General features: G+C 42.5%; 1 protein-coding gene across 1 annotated transcript in view; it reads right to left on the bottom strand.

The window, feature by feature from the left end:
• Positions 1-7,509: 7,509 nt before the first annotated feature.
• Positions 7,510-19,827, bottom strand: part of LOC106811719 (lamin Dm0-like) — a 24,354-nt gene continuing 12,036 nt past the window's right edge. Inside the window, exons 5-12 of the mRNA XM_014815425.1 lie at positions 18,025-18,150; positions 17,575-17,691; positions 16,561-16,664; positions 14,163-14,355; positions 12,277-12,381; positions 11,259-11,378; positions 10,160-10,231; positions 7,510-9,863 (exon numbers count right to left, since the gene is read on the bottom strand). Of these exons, the coding sequence (XP_014670911.1) occupies positions 9,822-9,863; positions 10,160-10,231; positions 11,259-11,378; positions 12,277-12,381; positions 14,163-14,355; positions 16,561-16,664; positions 17,575-17,691; positions 18,025-18,150 (879 nt within the window). The 3' untranslated portion in view covers positions 7,510-9,821. The remainder of the gene's footprint in view (positions 9,864-10,159; positions 10,232-11,258; positions 11,379-12,276; positions 12,382-14,162; positions 14,356-16,560; positions 16,665-17,574; positions 17,692-18,024; positions 18,151-19,827) is intronic.

The following is a 19,827-nucleotide window of genomic DNA, read 5'->3' as shown; positions in this document are numbered from 1 at the left end:
GTAGTGTGAGAGGGGCTGCGATGCGGTAATATGTGGTTGATGAGTGTGGGGTAGTGTGAGAGGGGCTGCGATGCGGTAATATGTGGATGAGTGTGGGGTAGTGTGAGAGGGGCTGCGATGCGGTAATATGTGGTTGAGGAGTGTGGGGTAGTGTGAGAGGGGCTGTGATGCGGTAATATGTGGTTGAGTGTGGGGTAGTGTGAGAGGGGCTGCGATGCGGTAATATGTGGTTGAGGAGTGTGGGGTAGTGTGGGAGGGGCTGCGATGCGGTAATATGTGGTTGAGTGAGTGTGGGGAAGCTGTTGGAGGGCTGTGAATGCGGTAATAGGTGGTTGAGGAGTCGGTGGGGTCAGTGTGGAGCGAGGGGGCTTGCGTGGCCGGTCATATGCTGGCTTGAGGAGTGTTGGGGTAGTGTGGGAGGGGCGTGATGCGGTAATATGTGGTTGAAGGAGTATGGGGTAGTGTGAGAGGCGGCCGCTGGGCGATGTGCGGTCCATAGTGGTTGAGGAGTGTGGGGTAGTGTGAGAGGGGCTTGTGGTGCGGTATATATGGTTGGTTGAGGAGTGTGGAGGTAGTGTGGCGAGGGGCTGCGATGGCTGGTTAATATGCTGGTTGAGGAGGTGTCGGGGTAGTGTGAGAGGGGCTGGATGCGGCGGTGTAGTATATGTGGTTGAGGAGCTGTGGGGGTCGTGTGGGAGGGGCTGCGAGCGGTAGATATGTTGGTGAGGAGTGTGGGGTAGTGTGGAGCGAGGGCTGCGACTGCGGTACCTATGTGGTTTGAGGAGTGCTGGGGGTAGTGTGGGAGGGCTGCTGCGGTCGCGCGGTAATATGTCGTTGAGGAGGTGTGGGGTAGTGTGGGAGGGCTGTGAATGCGGGTAATATGTGGTTGATGAGTGTGGGGTAGTTGTGGAGGGGCTGTGATGGCGGTAAATATGTGGTTGATGAGTGTGGGGTAGTGTGGGAGGGGCTGTGATGCCGTAAATCTGTGGTTGAGTGAGTGTGGGGTAGTTGTGGGCAGGGGCTGTGATGCGGATAATATGTGGTTGATCGACAGTGTGGGTAACGTGTGAGAGGCTGTGATGTGGTAATATGTGGCTCGATGAGTGTCGGGTAGTGTGGGAGGGGGCTGTTGCATGCGGTACTATGTGGTTGAGGAGTGTGGGGTAGTGGTGAGAGGGGCTGTGATGCGGTAATTGTGGTTGCATGAGTGTGGGGTAGTGGGTGGGATGGGGCATGCGATCGCGGTAATTATGTGGTACTGAGGAGTGTGGGGTTAGTGTGAGTAGGGGTCTGCGATTGGCGGTAAATGTGGATTGAGGAGTGTGGGGTAGTGTGGCGCGCAAGGGGCTGGCGCTGCGGTAATATGTGGTTGAGGGGAGTGTTGGGTAGGTGCTGAGAGGGGCTTGCGATGCGGTAATATGTGGTTTGATGAGTGGCGGGTAGGTGGTGGAGGGGCTGTGTGCGGTAATATGTGGTTGATGGATGTGGGGTGGTGTGAGAGGGAGTCGATGCGGTATATGTGGTTGAGGAGTTGTGGGGGTAGTGTGAGAGCAGGCTGTGGATGTGGTAATATGTGGTTGAAGGAAGTGTGGGGTAGTGTAGAGAGGCTGCGATGCGGTGAATATGTGGTTGAGGAGTGTGGGGTAGTGTGAGAGAGGCTGTGAATGTGGTTAATATGGTGGTTGAGGAGTGTGGGGTAAAACGTGTGGGAGGGCTGCGATTGGCGGTAAGTTCTGTGGTTGAGGAGTGTGGGGTCAGTGTGGGAGGGCTGCGATTGGCGGTACATATGTGGTTGAGGAGTGTTGGGTAGTGGTGAGAGGGGCTGCGATGCGGTAATATGTGGGTTGAGGAGGTGTGGTGGTAGTGTGAGAGAGGCGTGTGGATGTGGCTAATATGTGGTTGAGGAAGTGTGGGGTAGTGGTGGGACGGGGCTGCGATGCGCGTAATATGTGGGTTGAGGTAGTGTTGGGTAAGTGTGGGAGGGGCTGCGATGCGGTTATATGTGGTTGAGGAGTGTGGGGTAGCTGTTGGACGGGGCTGTGATGCGGTTAATAGGTGGTTGAGGAGTGTGGGGTAGTGTGAAGAGGGGCTGCGCATGGCGGTTAATATGGTGGTGAAGGAGTGTGGGGTAGTGTGGGGAGGGGCTGTGACTGCGGTAATATGTGGTTTGAGGAGTATGGGGTAGTGTGAAGAGGGGCTTGCGAATGGCGGTATAGGTGGTTGAGGAGTGTGGGTATGTGTGAGAGGGCTGTGGTCGCGGTATATGTGGTTGAGGAGTGTGGGGGTAGTGTGGGAGGGCTGCGATGCGGTACATCTGTGGTTGAGGTTTAGTGTGGGGTAGTGGTGGAGAGGGGCTGCGATGGCGGTAATATGTGGTTGAGCGAGTGTGGGGTAGTGTTGGGCAGGGGCTGCGATGCGGTAATATGTGGTTGAGGAGTGTGGGTAGTGTGGGAGGGGCCTGGCGGATGCGGTACTATGTGGTTGACGGAGTGTGGGGTAGTGTGGGAGGGGCTGTGATGGCGGTAATATGTGGTTGAGGAGTATGGGGTAGTGTGATGAGGGGCTGCGATTGCGGTCATTAGGTGTGTTGAGGAGTGTTGGGGTTAGTGTGAGAGGGCGTGTGCGGTAATGGATGTGGTTTGAGGAGTCGTGGGGTCGTCGTGGGGAGGGGACTGCGATGCGGTCATATGTGGTTGATGAGTGTGGGTAGTGTGAGAGGGCTGGCGATGGCGGTCATATGTGGTTGAGAGAGTGTGGGGGTAGTGTGGGAGGGGTCTGCGATGCGGTAGATATGTGGTTGTAGGAGGTGTGGGTAGTGTGGGCAGGGGGCTGCCCCGCCGATGGCGGTAATATGTGTTGAGGCAGTGTTGGGGTAGTGTGGGAGGGGCTGCGATGCGGTAATATGTGGATCTGAGGAGGTGGTGGGTAGTGTGGGAGGGGCTGATGATGCGGTAATAGTGGGTTGGTTGATGAGTCGTGGGGTAGTGTGGGAGGGCTGTGATGCGGTAATATGTGGGTTGATGAGTGTGGGGTAGTGTGGAGGGCTGTGATGCCGGTAATATGTGGTTGACTGCGTGTGGGGTAGTGGTGGGAGGGGCTGTGATGTGGTAATATGTGGTTGCTGAGTGTGGGTAGTGTGGGAGAGGGCTGCGAATGGCGGTAATATGTGGTTGAGGATGTGAGGTAGTGGTGGGAGGGCTGTGATGTAGTAATATGTGGTTGAGGCGTGTGGGGTAGTGGGTGGGAGGGGCTGTGTATGTGGTAATATGTGGTTGAGCTGTGGGTAGTGTGGAAGGGCTGCGATGCGTAATATGTGGTTGATGAGTGGTGGGGTATGAGTGGCGAGAGCGGCTGCGATGCGGTAATCATCTGGTGTTGAGCGAGTGGTGGGGTTAGTGTGGGAGGGGGCTGTGAGGGTAATTATGGGTTAGGAGTGGGGGTAGTGTTGGGAGGGCAGCCTGTCGATGCGGTAATATGCTGGTTGAGGAGTGTCGTCGGTTAGTGTGAGGAGGGCTGCGATGGGCGGTAATATGTGGTTGAGAGAGTGTGGGGTTAGTGTGGGAGGGGCTGCGATGGCTGGTACATATGTGCGTTGACGATGTGGGGTATAGTGTGGGACGGGGTGCGATGCGGTAATATGTGGTTAGGAGTTGTGGGGTGTGTGGGGGGGCTTGGATGCGGTAATTATGTGCGTTGAGGAGTGGTGCGGTAAGTGTGAGAGGGGCCTGCGATGCGGTAAATATGTGGTTGAGGAGTGCTGCCGGATAGTGTGGGAGGGCTGCGATGCGGTCTGCGGTAATATGTGGTTGAGTGTGGGGTAGTGTGGGAGGGGCTGCGATGCGGTAATATGTGGTTGAGGAGTGTGGGGTAGTGTGGGAGGGGCTGCGGTGCGGTAATATGTGGTTGAGTGTGGGGTAGTGTGGGAGGGGCTGCGATGCGGTAATATGTGGTTGAGGAGTGTGGGGTAGTGTGGGAGGGGCTGCGATGCGGTAATATGTGGTTGAGGAGTGTGGGGTAGTGTGGGAGGGGCTGTGATGCGGTAATGTGGTTGAGGAGTGTCGGGTAGTGTGGGAGGCAATGTGAGAGATGCAGATGCGCTACTTCCGCAGATCCACACAGGCATCTCCTATGCACTATATAGACATGTTAACCTGAGGTTAACCCAGGTTCAAATAATCTTTTTGAGGTATGTGCGTGCGTGCGCGTGTGCCTGACAGCACCAACAAAAGAAAGGAAACGTAGTTAGTTACCCTTTCGCCAATTTTTTTGCCATGATGATGTTTTATCCATCTTGTAGCAAAAATTGCTGAACCGAAAATGCTGCCTGGTTAAGACATGTGGTAAACTGTCGGAGTAACTTGTGACGGTTTCAAATAAGTGAAACGGGTAGCTTATGTACGGATGCCTGAAGATCATATCCGGTAGTTATTCAACAATCAGCAATGGATATACATTATACAATATATTGTTATTATATTATCTGGCTCTAGGTTTAATATCCTAGTTTGAATTACCCACAGACAGGCGTTAAATAATAACTATTAACCTAATAAATTGTATTCCAAAGAATGTTTATTAAACCAAAAGGAAAATGTGACAAACAAATCATGAATATAGTAGACATGTAATCTATTCTATTATCAATATAGAATAATGGACAGATTTTTGATGGATTAGCACGCTTTTGAAAACGCTAACCCCAAGATCACTTGAAAACGCTCGTACAGTTGCTTATGTAGCATTACAATTATGCAGTCACACTATAGCGACTATCTAAGCCTGCACAACAGATGCTGCCCCTTGCGGTAAACATGCTTACAGTCAGCTGACTTTTCCATCAAAATTTGTTTCTTACGACACAATTCATAGGAGAACACGATCGCTTTAAATGAATATATGCTATTAAACCTAGTTCAGAAACACGAATAACATTCATGCTGGAATATGGCGTGTCACGTAGCAGTAATTAGTGAGTGTCAGAATTATTTATACACTACTCATATAGTAAACGGACACACACAAGGGACATGTTAAAGGTGACGTCATCTACCACACGTTCAGTGGTTTGGCTAGTATAGAAGTGCGTTACTGCTTGTAAACAGCATATTTCACGCGCGCTTAAGTAAATGCAATGATCTGCAATTGTAACAATACATTAAAACGCCTGGATATTGTAAACAAAACGGATAATTATAAATTGCCAGCATGTACTGCCAGGTGATATATAAAAATCGCAATGACACCATGACATTTAAAATACACGATTAAAATAACCCGGACTGTAACTAGTTAATTTTAAATGAATTTTTAACAAATTGAAAAAAGAAAATATTGCAGAAATGTTTGCTTATGTCACAACACAAATTCCAAAACATAATAGAAATATCGGTGACGTGTGCGGCTATAACCAGTAAGATGTTCGCACGATACCAATATACTGTTACATGTGTACGTGTTACGTGTGTACGTGCGCATATCTTGTGTTGCGTATAAGCGTTTCGTGTATATAGCCGCCAAACAGAATTCACACAAACGAATTGCATTAAATTGTATCACGAAATATTTACTAAATGGTCTAGCTGACACAAGAAATCGAACGATGAAACAACTCTCACCACACCTTTGCAACTTCCTCTCCATCGCATATGCCTGAAAAGATTCCTCGAGAAAAACTTCGGGTAAATAGTGGCAGTGACTGATAACCAATACATATTAGCACCTCCTAAATCTCAAACCTGCCTGTAGCTACATTAGCGAAGACAAGTATGCTATGTTACGACGTTCCACAAGATAAAACGCATTCTTATTGGGTCTGCCTATGTATAATATAATAGATTGTGCGAGCAAACTGATTTAGTGTGAGGTAATTCTTGGCTCGGCTCGATTTATATAGACCGAGTACACAGGTATGACTTCACAAAATGTACAATTTTGCATGTCAAACAGGGAGGCAGCCACGAACCGCTTGGCTCTTGTGCGAACGAACAAAAAGACACCGAACACACACTCACAGAAAACCAGAAACAGTGTGTACCTAATACCGACGGAATTATCCAAATTTGCATCAGTCATACATGCATCCACAGCAGTTTTGTGAATATAAAACCTCCCTTACATTTCATCAGCTTTCCACAGGTTTCAGAATTGCACAAACACGCTACGTCACTAAGATGGATAACGGGATAACTTCTTTTCACCACATTACGCAAGATACAACCACAGTACATGCTCACGAGTGATTGATCAGGTTATAGTACATACAGTCCATCAGCAGGGCCACATGCTTCTGTGCCCAAGGCTGACACGGGGTGCTCCACCCTGACATGGTTCACACAGGACTGAACTTTTTTTCAAGGACATTTTATCAGACATTTCTTCGGAATTCATACACAGAACAAACCATACCTGGATTAATTTAATAATAACCCCATTCTTAATCACTGTCACCTCTAAAACTTACCTGGATCCCATTAATAAACCCTTCTAAACACTGTCACTTCTACAACATACCTTGATTTACTGACTGATTTTACTGACTTACTGTAATTTGTGATCATCATTTAACTGTCTATCGTGTCTATAGCTTTTTAAGCTCATTTAATGCAATTTTTATTGAGGTTTGCACATTATTGATGGTACAAAATTTCTTTTTATTACAGACAAGGATTCTTTCTAAAAATTCAAGGACTTTTCAAGCACAAAATCAACATTTACTAAATTCAAGTACTTTTCAAGGACTCCCCTCAAATTCAAGGACTGTGCGAACCATGCCTGATGTTAGCTCGTGCTGAGGGTAATGATTCACAATTTGTTCGAACAGATACAACGATTAGTCACCACCGCAAAGAGAACAGATAGTACAACCACGAGTACGGATGGCTCTGCCAGTAGATTCGTCTGGCCACGCAATAGTCCCTATATTCTAGAATCGCAGCCGAGTCGCATGAGAAATCGCTAGGTCTGCAGGAACTGCAATTCTGGTCGCTTGCGACGAGTCGCAAGAAATCAAACATGTTTGATTTTCAGCAACTCGTCGCTCCGAACTCGCATGTGTGCGGGTAGACAGCGACTTGCAACGATGACAAATTCTCGTCCGACCAATCAGCGAGCATCATCTCATCACGTGCTATTTCAATATGGCTACGCTCACAGCAACAAGCTGGAGTAATGAGAAAGAAAGCATTTTGCTAGATATGTGGATGGAGAGGCCGGTTTTGTTTGATGTTACACTGCCGGAATACAGCGATTGCACTAAGAAACATGCGGCATATAAAGATGTCGCGATCCAACTGGAAATGACGGGTAAATACTGCCCATGCCGCCAGCGTCATTTTTCGCCAAATGGTAGCCAGTCGCTTGTATGCGCACACTCGGCGAGACGTGCGACCATGCGATTGCAGGTCGCAGCGACGCGCGACCAAAAGTCGCAAGTCTGGGCTAGGCTTTATATTTAGTGCCGCGCAAACTGAGCCATCCTTCTGGCATATCACTGAAAATTTGGCCTATTAGTATTGCTAACTCATAAAAAATCTAATTTTATTTCATCAACATGTCAAATGCCATTGAAATACACTTATTAATCTTATATTGGACACCATATTAGCATGTGCAATGAACACATGACATTTTGTATTACCAGGTAAACAATTTCAAACTGGGTATAGAAATTTCCCATTGCAAGTCTCCATGCTCCTGAAACTGAATGCGATCGGCCCATACCGATTTCAATGAATAGACACTTAGACAAAACAATCACCTGAACCCAAAACTTAAGACATGATTACATGGGGCAGTATCAATTGGCTACCGAAAATGCTATAAAAACAGAAACGACAACTGCTAATAATTACGCTTATTACACGTTGTAACTAAAATCTATCTCTGCTAAATGCAACTGAAAATGTCTAACTTATGATTACATCCAATCATATAAGAGGTGTTCACACGAGCTTCACGGCCTCGCTGGTTCCGTACTTATCTGGTGCTTAATTCGGCTGAAATACAGTGATAACACAACCCGCAGCGTTCACACTCGAATCGAGGCTTAGCTGGCTAGGTATAATAGTAAATAATTTCTCTGCTAGAGGGAAGTGTTTTTCATGATGGCGGCACCATGAAAGTCAGTTGTTTGTGGCAGTTTTTCAGTAAAATTACACAAAATCACACAATTACTTCTTTCAAACCCCATTTCCTTCAGCTGAGCAGACATTTCACCATACACAATGCTGTCTTTTCTTGTGCCTTGCAATCTCGATCTTACTCGTTCATCACCAAATATCGAGATCAATGCTGCGGTCTCGTTGTGCGACCACAACTGTCGCTGTCGCTTTGCTTCTTCAGATGAGAATTTTTTGGTGGCATGATCAGAAATAGAGATGATGGAACAAAAATTCGCAGGAAATTCGGAGAAATATTTTCAAGGGCATGAGCCGGAAGTGAAAAACGACACTACGCCACCTAGTATCAATGTAGCGCACTACAGTTTCATGACTTACGAGGCCTCGAATTGCGTTCACACGACAGACAATACGCGACCAGCGTTGTGCCGTACTCAAGCGGGTGTTTCGGCGCGGAATCACTTTCCGCGCCGAACAAGCCTCGTATTTCAGTACGGTACTTGGGAGGCGGCGTATAAGCCTTGAATATTTTTACCGTGTGAACGCCAAGTACGGTACTGAAATCCTCGTGTGAACGCAGCTATATATATGCACTAGTAAATAAATGAACAATACACTGTTGTACTTGTCATTGTAACTATTACAAGTTACATATAAACGTTTCTGTATAATTCAAAACAACAGCGATTTCTTTCTCGAAAAGCACATGGTAAATTGTGGGTTATTAAAATATAGTCCAACTTTCCTCATATAATATGCATTATTTTCTGATTAAAGGAAAACATTAGTATAGGTTTAATGCTTATTTTCAGTTGATCAGGTCTTAATTGTTACATAAAAATAGTTCATTGTTTAATATTTACTAGAAATTTTTTTTTTAATTGTTTCAAAAAATGACATTTTGTTTACGTCAGCTAGTGGCATCAATATCTGTGCTGCTACGACAGTTGCATAAATCCAGTTTTCAGCTGCACGCAATATACCGAGTCTTTATTAAGTCTCAGTTCAAAGATCAAATTCTATACTAATGTTCCTCTTTAAGAATGCACCATGGTGGACTATGAAACATGGTTTTTTAAATACCAGACAATATTAAAACACAGAATCTTGGTCAATTATTTCATCAGCAGATTTGAAATCAGTACAACCCATACAATTTCTACAATCTGATGAGACAGGTAGATAATTTTTTTGAGTTAACTACAGTAGATCTATGACATTACTAAACGTGCATGTAATACAAGTCTTCAGATATTACCTCCCTAGTTCAAACAATGTGCACTGATCCTTATTCCTACGCAGATGCCATTGCATTTGTGAACAAATTGTAATATTGTGATATGAACATGAAAAATCACGTAAATGCGAACACACGGGTAGATATTCTCAACACAACCCTTTTTGGGACCAATATACTTAATAGGAACACTATCAGCAACCACTACAGCCAGCTGTGCTATTATCTTCATGAATAAATTCGTTCCTGCTTCAATAACAATTGGCATGGTGCCGATACAATGAAAATCTCCTAGGTTTAGATTTAGACAACAGAAGAGTGATGGTTTGTATCACGTTTTTGTATCCAATCATGGTGGGAAAATTTCAGACAGCGACCATGAATATAGAGAAAGCCGGGCAACTACCTTTCACAATATGCCACTATAACTGCTGCTCCCGTAGTTGGAAGTGCAGGTCCACACTCACTTACATGATCCAACACTTTTCATCACGAGATCGTGGATCACCCTGAAAAGCAAATAAGAGAACATTAGCAATGGTTTCAAGAACTTTTTAATAAAGAAATCACAGTTTATGATCACACATGCACGAGTGTTTTTTTTAACGATACGGTGCTGGTGCAACAAGCCTTTGCTCAGTTATCCCAATAATTGGTAAATGGTGCATGAGCTCTAAAACATATATGCTCATAAGGGATGGTTAGTGATCTCTTGAAAACATTTAACAGTTTCCGCGGCAGAGTTTTAATCACTCGTGCAACCAATGCGGGTAACCTGTTGGTGAAAGAGGTGTTCATGGCCCACCTCTAGGTAAGATCCCTCCTGCTGGAATGAAGAGGCGCGCAGTTGACGAAAATTCTCCCTCTCACCAACTTCCTGCAAATTACACACAACAAATAATGAGGCTCTGCATCACCAGAGATTCATTATTTAACTTCTCTATACAATCACTGTATATCTATATTTACTTCCAAATTGGCAATCAGGCCTGCCAAAATCTGTTTTGACACAGAATTTGATACTTTTTGCCACTGGTGTAGACAATGTTAATATTTGTTCTGGCTACAAATAACTGTGGTATTGCAAGGTAAAATTTTTTTAAATTGCAGACCGATTTACAAAGATGTGCGAATCCCATTGCACAGGTTAAGTAAAGTTGAGTTTACATTATCGACTTCTAGTTGAAAAGTTGACAATTTTACTCATAATTTTCCATAAACTTCATATAGTCAAAAATTAAGCATGTTCAGTGCATTTACATTATCAAGCCTTTGAAAGTCAGCTGCACAATTCCATTGACTGTGACTGTGTGTGCATGGGGTGGGCAGTTGGCGTTAGATATACATGTGAGTGGAGGGGGGAGGAGGAGAACGGAGAAGGGGAAGGTTCGCTACACCATTACACCTATTATTATGATTCGTTATTTGCTTTCTATGACACGTACACATATAGACGTATGCAATACATGAATAACAAATATTACAGGCATTCGCTGAGTAATGAACTTTGTAACGAGTATTGAAGTCTTGGTTCGTGAACCCCTAACTTCCTAGCAAACGATACTATATATAAAACTGGTGGAACTAGACACAAGGACAGTGGCATGTTAGAGCAAAGGACATGACTTTTCCATGTATTTATATCACATTATATCATGGATATTCACAATATATATTATATCCTATATTTCACTTCTTCAATGGTGCAAGTAAGGTTTAGTCTAATGGTGGACTAAATTAACTTAAAATTAACCACCAGGGCTTTAATTTAGCAATATCTTGTAATTTTGCATACAAGAGATGAAGATATGGGATAAACAACAGTTTTGTGTGGGGCGTGCTAAAAACTTACAAAAAAGAAGAGTTAAAACAGATGTTAATTCTGATAGTGTAGTTACTCTTACCTCGCCCTCACTATCTATGAGAATGGTCTTCATGGACTCGCCGCTGTACCACTTTTGATTTTTCATCACAAGGTCCGATGGTGGATTGTGTGTGACATCCTTTACGTCACTGCTCCACACCTGCATCAACAACAACTAGTGAGGCGCAATACACCAATGCTTTACATCTAAAAATATGCCACCCTGTAAAGCACTAGGGTACCATGACTACCTAGTGTTCGGTGAAAAGTGGATCTTGATCACAATACATGTAGGGATATATTGACAAAAAAAAATTCTAGGACTATTCCAGGAGTTTTCTAGGACTTAATATATCCATTTTGTAGCACCTTTTAAAGATTGAAGCCAAACACAATCTTAACTAGAACTAGAATCATCTAATCAACAATTAGTGAACAAACTCCAGCCCCAAGCAGTTTTATTCTACTTCAAACAGCGCTATAACTAAACCGTAATAAAATTACACGTTTCAGTATATTTAAAAGCTTATTATTAGTATAATTTAGACATGACTGCTAAAAATTTTCATACACTATCTACATACAAATACTTCTCCCAGTTTTGTTCGCTCACAATTGAATGATAAATAACTCCCGTATTGGTATGCATTAGATTTCAGGGGGTTTCTGACAGACAACAGAACTAAGGAGGATTGGCTACACAAATTTTAATCAGGTATTTTTTAATGGACCGATTGTTTTAATCATTACGGATCTGAGCATCCAAATCTTTTAAAATTCAATTTTATGCTAAATGCCTTTAAACAAACAAAAATCTGATGTATATGGCCAAGGGATTAGTGGATGGTTCTCTAAACACCTGAATATAAAAACAGAACATTGTTTTTGCTTGTCTGTGGCAAACACATGCACACACGCACTCACACACATAAAGACACAATACGCTGACATACCGATAAAGCTACAGACCTCTAACGATAACATTTAGCTGATACATTACAGGTACACAATAAATTTGAGCTGCATACACATAAGAATAATCTATTTAAATACTTTACATTAATGTGTTGTCCAGCCTTTAGGATGATGTTCCTGTGGAACTTGTATGTGATCTCCTTGTCCCCAGTTATGCGCTTCAGCTGCCAGGTACCGATGTGAATGTCCTGAAGGGTGGGACATAAATACGTTTACATTCTTTGGTGAATACTCACCATTGGGCAGTGTACTATCGCTACACTAAATAGGCAAACTGATACCTTACACATTATTAGAACATTATCAGGTATCTTAAAATAAGCAAGATTAACAATAAGCAAGATTATCAATCTCAAACTCAATCAATATTTGGTTTATTTTATGGACAAGTGTTACAATAGTAAAAGTCTAATTTTAAGTACAATGCCTTGTCTGTCACCTAACCCTATCCCACAATGGCTACGCTACGTTCAGGTATTGGGACATCATCCTGTCAATGGGGAAATTACTAAATGTCACAGGTAACTAAAAAATACACCAACATAAAAAGCAGTTTTTTGACCTTTCAAAATACATATGTACGTGCAGGTTGCAGGGAAAGCTTTGTTACCAGATAATATCTAAACCATCAATTTTTTGCCATGTCGTTTGATAAGAATATAAATATATCTGTTAAATAAAAACTTGTTATAATTTTGTTTCTGATAAAGACATGCGAGAAGGAGGAATACACTATATGCCTTGAAACAACCAATAAAATTTTTTCTTCACATATTACTAAATTTTCATTTGTCATTCATTATTTTTTGATAACATAAAAAGTCATATCTGGGCCGAGTTATACTTCTCTTACTTAAATTAAGGCATCATATAATCAGGAGTGTATCAAAAGGAGTAAGGCACGCTAAAAACCGGCAAAATTCAACATTTAGTAGCCTTAAGTCCTACCTATGATTTATTGTGTTTACCTCGATAAACGTTGAGCTCAAGTATTTTGCCTTAATCATTAAACTTTATCCGTGTCTAATCGTTGGTCTTATAAAAATGACAAATCCGGAGATATGCGGTTCAAACATACAAATGTGGTTGTTATCAATTTACATCGCATTATTATGATCTGTGAACCGAAACATAAGGGCAATGCTTTGAAAGCCCTCTATGCGCGTAGCAATGCAAACATAGCAAAGAACTAGCGAGGTTTGCTAGGGATTTCGGAAAGTTAAACACGCCTTGTTGTTATTATAGGCCATGTCGAATGACAGTAATTACATGTTATGAACAATATTGTTAAGCAAGCAAATAAAATGGATAAAAATACTAAACATTTGAAATTTTTTATTTCTAATGTAAATAGTATCAATAACACCACGTCGTGTTTAACTTTCCGAAATCCTAGCAACCTCGCTAAGTTCTTTGCTATGTTTGCATGGCTAGCGCGATAGAGGCTTTCAAAGCATTGCCCTTATGTTTCGGTTCAACAGATCATAAATAATGCGATGTAAATTGATAAAACCACATTGTACGTTTGAACCGATACCTCTGCGATTTGTCATTTTTATGAGACCAACGATTAGACACGGATAAAGTTTAATGAATTAAGGCAATACTTGAGCTCAGTTTATCGAGGTAAACACAATAATCATAGGTAGGACTAAGGCTACTAAATGTTGAATTTTTGCCGGTTTAGCGTGCCTTACTCCTTTTTGATACACTCCTGATATAATGTTACAAAAATATCTGTTACAGTATTTAAAATTGAAAAGGCCAAATATCTTAATCTGGATCCTGCTGTTGTAAACTGTTATATTTTAGTGAAAGGAATCCGGAAAGCTAGATGCATATAATATACACACAGACGTGCACGAAAACACGGAATAATCACGATTTCAAAATATCACCAGAGGTAATTCGCATTAAATACTCCTGAAAGGTGTGATAGGAAACAAACAAAAACATTCTGACAGCTTACCTTATCAGATGTGTTTGACAGCTTGACAAACTTGCCGTCAGGATCACACTCCATCACCCGTACTTCCCCTTTGCTGGAGTCGGTGGTGGAGTACTCATACTCCTCTGCACCAGCCATACGCTTGCGCTTTCTACTACGTCCACCAAAGATGCCTCTAGAGCGTGACAGTGACGGTGGGGTATCGATGTTAAGCCTGAAGGAAGGGCAACGGTTACCTTTGCAATTTGGTGCAATACCCCAAAGCAGCCTTAAAAGAACCATCTCTCATATATACAATACATCAAAAATCTAAAAAAAACATGTCGCATGTAGCAAAAGTAAAACATGTAGTAAAACAAGCCTAACCTATTAGCAGATGTACTACTCATTACACCAACTTTAGGTAGGATTTATTCTGTTATATAGTATATAAAATAGCAAATAATGCAGCCACATTCGTCAATGTCACGACTACTTCATAAACGGTGCTTAAGACACAAGAACATCTAATTATGACAAAAGTGCATCCGATTCTGTGACGTAAATGGTTCTAAACTGGCACTGTCCCTATTACTTTACGCATGTTACCATAAACAAAATGTAGAGACAGAGTCTCGCAAGAAACAAATGTCATCAACAAGTAACCAACAAAAGATCAGCAAAGAACTTTCAATCAGTGCACATTGGTGAAAGTAACGATGTATGAGTTTTCTAAGACATGTTAGCCTTAGTGCAGACACTTGCTATTATAAAATTAATACTAGTAAGCATCCCGATCGTCGGAAAAACACAAGAATCGTCAGGAAATATTACATTTACTGCAAAATTACGATACATGGTGCTACACATAGTATGGGTAAATTCTGTTCATAATAACCAGTCATACATGCCAACCCTGAATGAACCGAACACTATACGATGTGTAGTGACTAGTGAGACAGTACATTTTCAGTGAAACTGATGAATGAATCGCTACCAGTGTTCGAAATTCACGTCGGCCCGCCGCCGACAGTTTCTTGATAAAACAGGCCCGCTGATACTACAGCTATTTGATCACCGAAAATTCGAAACACTGAGAAACTGTTACCTGTAGAAATCTTTTCTTGCATATTAACTTCCAGGGGTATTTATTTGAAAACTAATCCGTGATAAACCGTGACATACATGTAAACAATGCGTTTGCCCATTGCATATTTGCGCAGCCTGATTGTAAATGAAAGAGCGATAGCCTGGAACCCTGTTCCAAGCTGCGCACCACAGTGTAGTAAACTAAAGGGCAAGTTGCCAGTCGAGTGCGGAATTAGCTGCGAGTAACATGAAATCGTTTCTCATTGGTGGGTGACCGTGGGTCTGGTCTGAGCAGTGTCTCAGATTTCGACCAATCGACATGACTGAAAGATCGACACATGGTTAGACTGGTGTACGTATGACGGCTCCACTCGCAATGTTATGAGACGCTACTACGTTGCTACCGATGTGTACCAGACTACCAGTCTGTCTCTCTGCTATCAAAGTGGAGAGTCGTAGTTACCAAGGAGCTACATATAACACCGATGGGGCGTTTCCTTAATTGTGAGCCCCCCCCCCCAAAGAAGCATAAACAGTCATCCAACGAGAGGAAGGAAAAACAGAGGGATTATAATTATGTAAAATTGATAATGACTAATAAACACAAGGAAGAACATGATATGCTGTTTTATTACTGTAATTTGCTCCAAAATTGGCGGGCCTGTACCGGCGTATTTGGATGCTCGCCCGAAACTGGACGCTCCTAAGTGCGCATGCGCGCAGGCGCCTCTTGTTTTGCAAGGGCGCACACAGCGCATGCGCAATATGCGCATCTTGCCCTTCGACACGGTCGCAATAAACAAACATGGCGGACTTCCCTGTCACTGATGGAAACATTTGATTGAAACAATTTGCAATATGTAGTAAATTAGTAAGACTGTGTTATGTGTGTCAGGTTACAATGCGAAACAAAAGAAAACAAAAGAGCATGTCTACTATTTCCTACGGCCGTGCAAAACAAGATTCAAACAAAAAGAAAACAAGAGCAAAACAAAAGAGCATGCCTACGGAGCGTCCAAATACGCCGGTACAGGCCTACAGCTTTTTCTGCTCAGTGGCAAACACTGACCGCTACACACATACAGAAGGCATGCAACACAAACATTTAGTAGGTGGGAGTTAAAAAAAAAATGCTATGCAGCGCCTTTAGAAGCTATATCCAAAACAACATTTTCCCCAGAAAATAAGTATCAATGAATACTGCATCGAATTAGAACCCAAATAAACCCCACGCGAGTTGATTACAAAACAAATAAACACATGAAGGCAAAATGGTTACTACCAGGAAAGGGAAGACTCAAGAGACACTGGTTATTCCAGATGAGGTTGCTTATTAAGAAAAGTGTCTTACCTTGCCTCTTCACCCTCCAACATCTTGCGATAAGCAGCAATCTCCATGTCAAGTGCAATTTTGATGTCCATCAGATCCTGGTACTCCTGCAAGTTCTGGGCAATCTGGCAGGACAAAACAACCACTCGAATTGTAATACTCCAACCAAAACACAAACGTTATTAATTTTGTAGTCAGCTTTTTAGCCTGCAACCTGCAACTCTGGATAAGTTAGTAATAACGTTGTACACTGCTTTTCAGCAAGTCTCTGGCAAAATTGCATGCCATAGCACATTTCTTATCGTAGTACATTTACTTTGCATAGGCTGAAGGAAATAACGCAGACAGTGCTTCAACAAATAAGTTTTTCGGGGTATATGAATACTTTTTAAGATATGCGTAACAAGAAAATTGTGCAATAAAAACTTAACGAAGGATTACAATACGAACAGCCGACGTTTGCCGTCACATATACCAGTATTTCACCCGATTTAATGCTACTTTTGCTTACATCATTTTATAAAGAATAAAAACAACTGCATACTATTTTGCATGTTATTTATCAATATTTATGTTTAGTTCCATAAATCTGAAAGAAATCTGTAAAGTTCTGCAATGCCTAACCTAATTTAAAATCCTGGCAGAAAGTCTACTACCATAGACAATTACCTAGCAGGGCTCCTCCCAGGCCTTTAATACATGCTGGGTCCATCATGCTTACAATGCCAAAGTTAATTTGTGACATCCCGTAAATTCACCGACATGCCTTAATTGCCTAATCAACATTGCCTAATTTTCAGCTCTGTTGACTTTTGACAATCCCAACAGTCATGCACTGTGCTTTCACAACTTGACGTATACATCTCCTAACTCTTTGATTTGTGTATTGGGGCCCTTACGAAAAGCATAGTGGCTCCAATTAGCAACCCGGGATGAAATGCCTGATTACATGACATGCCTCCTAAAATTTCTGGAGAGAACCCTACATTGACATTAAAACCTGAACATAAAAAATTAGGAACAAAGCTAACACACCTGTGCATACAGATTCTTGATTTCATCATCGCGCTGGCTCATCTGGTCCCGATGCTCCTCTCTCTCACGATCCAGAGCCCTCTCTAGGCCACGCATGCGTGCCTCCAGAGCCGCTCTCTAATAAACAATGATATCAATCAATACAAGCAACTATATATAATTAGCTAGTAATGTCCAAATGACCTATAATAATCAGTAATCAATCGATAATCAATCACAAAAAAACTGCCCCACCATAACCCATGTGGCAAACTGCATCACAACATAGCGTACACATCCACGCACACACGCACGCACGCACGCACGCACACACAAGAATTTAGTCCGTGTTAAAAAAACATGTTAGTGTAGAGCTTTACCACAATTCCTGCGCACATACCTCACTGTGTACAAACCACAATTAATAAAGCTCATCAAACAAGTTAGGTGTGGCACCATACAAGGCTGTACCTCACTCTCAAAGCTCTCCGCTTGTGCCTTCAGTGAATCATACTCAGAACGCATCTCCTTAATCTGGGCACGAGCCAGACGTGCTGCGTCGCTGTCACGGTCAGATACGTGCTTCAGATCAGCTAGCTGTAAAGTGTAAGAGAAATGCACGAATCAGTTATTGGTGCCTATGTAATGTCAAGATGCAAATGTCATTGTTAATAGTGGCATACAACCTTTTGTTAACATGTACATTTTGACATTCATGGGCTAGTTTTATAACGAATGTTACATGCTATTTCAAAGGGTTTGCAAACCCCCTCCTGTAGAAACTGACATTATTGATTCAGGGGTAGAAATTAACCTTTGAACAAGGGACGTTCAAAAGTAAAGATATTAACAATAACGCATGCGCTTATATTTAATATTCATGCAGTTGCACGTCTGCCAAATTTTCTTTGGACATTAGCTGAAAAAATACAGTAATTCCGCGAGGCCGTGCTCCGGAACGAACTAGTTAGTATGGCAGAATTTTCAGAGAGTCACACGGACTCCTGCATATGTCAAATCAGGGAATCCGACAGTAAATTAGGGAGTATTTGACTCCGGACTCCCGTTAATTTCGCACCCTGTTGATTAGTAAGGTATTATCTAGCACTGCAGAGGGGTATGCTTATTCAACGATACATGCCACTGCTATTACTGACAGACACCATATCTATGCGAGTAGAGCCGTGGGTGGGAATAAACACCTTTTTAGTTAGGTGTAAACTAGTCCCTGCCAAAGTGACAAAGATTATCTGATAAATTCTGATAAACTATACATGATTACTTGTACATGAAATGAACTGGAAAAATTACATGTCATATAACTTTTATATTATAGTACATGTGCTTCGTGTAAGCTGATAAAAATAATGAATTAATACGTTTTATAGATGAATGAGCAAGGCCAAGCCTTGCAATGAGTATGAACAAGTTTTTTAACGAGACTTCCAATACGGTGTACTATAGTCTGATGTAGAACCTAAAAAGATGTATTTAATAATCTTCAGTGGCAGCAACAACTGCCAGAAAACATCTACCCAAGCTAGCAATCATGAACCACGTTGTAAAATATAACCATGTTTCTAATGGATCAGCATCTATGATTCTAGACAGACATATAGGAGTCCATTCATACTGCATAACTGTGTAAAAGTACAGATAATATACACAGCAACGACAGGTCATACAAACTGTAGCTCGCTGTCGGCAATGTCCTAAAGCCCAAAACCCAATCAGCAGAACAGAGGGCTGCTCTCAACAACAGATGTTTCTATACCTGGGGCCGGTTTCACGAAGCGTACTTAACTTAAGTATAATTAAATCACTAATCATACTTAACTTCCCGTAATTATGATTAGTTAATCATACTCAACAAGAGCCGCAGAGCGTCTGGGCTCATCTGGGGTCTGTTGCTACGGTTATGAACGTACAATTTCAGTTGTGCGTAGTGACACATTTGTTAGGCGCAGATATGCAGATACGCAGTTGCGTACACATCATTGTTAGGACACGCTCACTATCTTCCCCCCATGCGATTTTGGTTTATTTTATTAAATGATACTTGCCTTTCACTTCGAATTTGTGTCATAGATTCACAGCTATCTATTTTTATCTATCTATAAAAGATTTCAACATATGAGCATGGATCTCCAAGTATAATTAGAGGGGGCGGGGAGTCCTTCTCCCCACCTCCCTCCCTCCTCCCTCCCCCTGCCTCCCACTTCACTCCCCTTGCCTCTCACTTCCACCCCCTTACCTCCCATCTCCCTCCCCCTG

Source organism: Priapulus caudatus, unplaced genomic scaffold, assembly GCF_000485595.1.
Source record: "Priapulus caudatus unplaced genomic scaffold, Priapulus_caudatus-5.0.1 Scaffold568, whole genome shotgun sequence".
In the NCBI taxonomy this organism is placed as follows: domain Eukaryota; kingdom Metazoa; phylum Priapulida; class Priapulimorpha; order Priapulimorphida; family Priapulidae; genus Priapulus; species Priapulus caudatus.
This window is presented reverse-complemented; position numbering and strand designations above follow the sequence as displayed.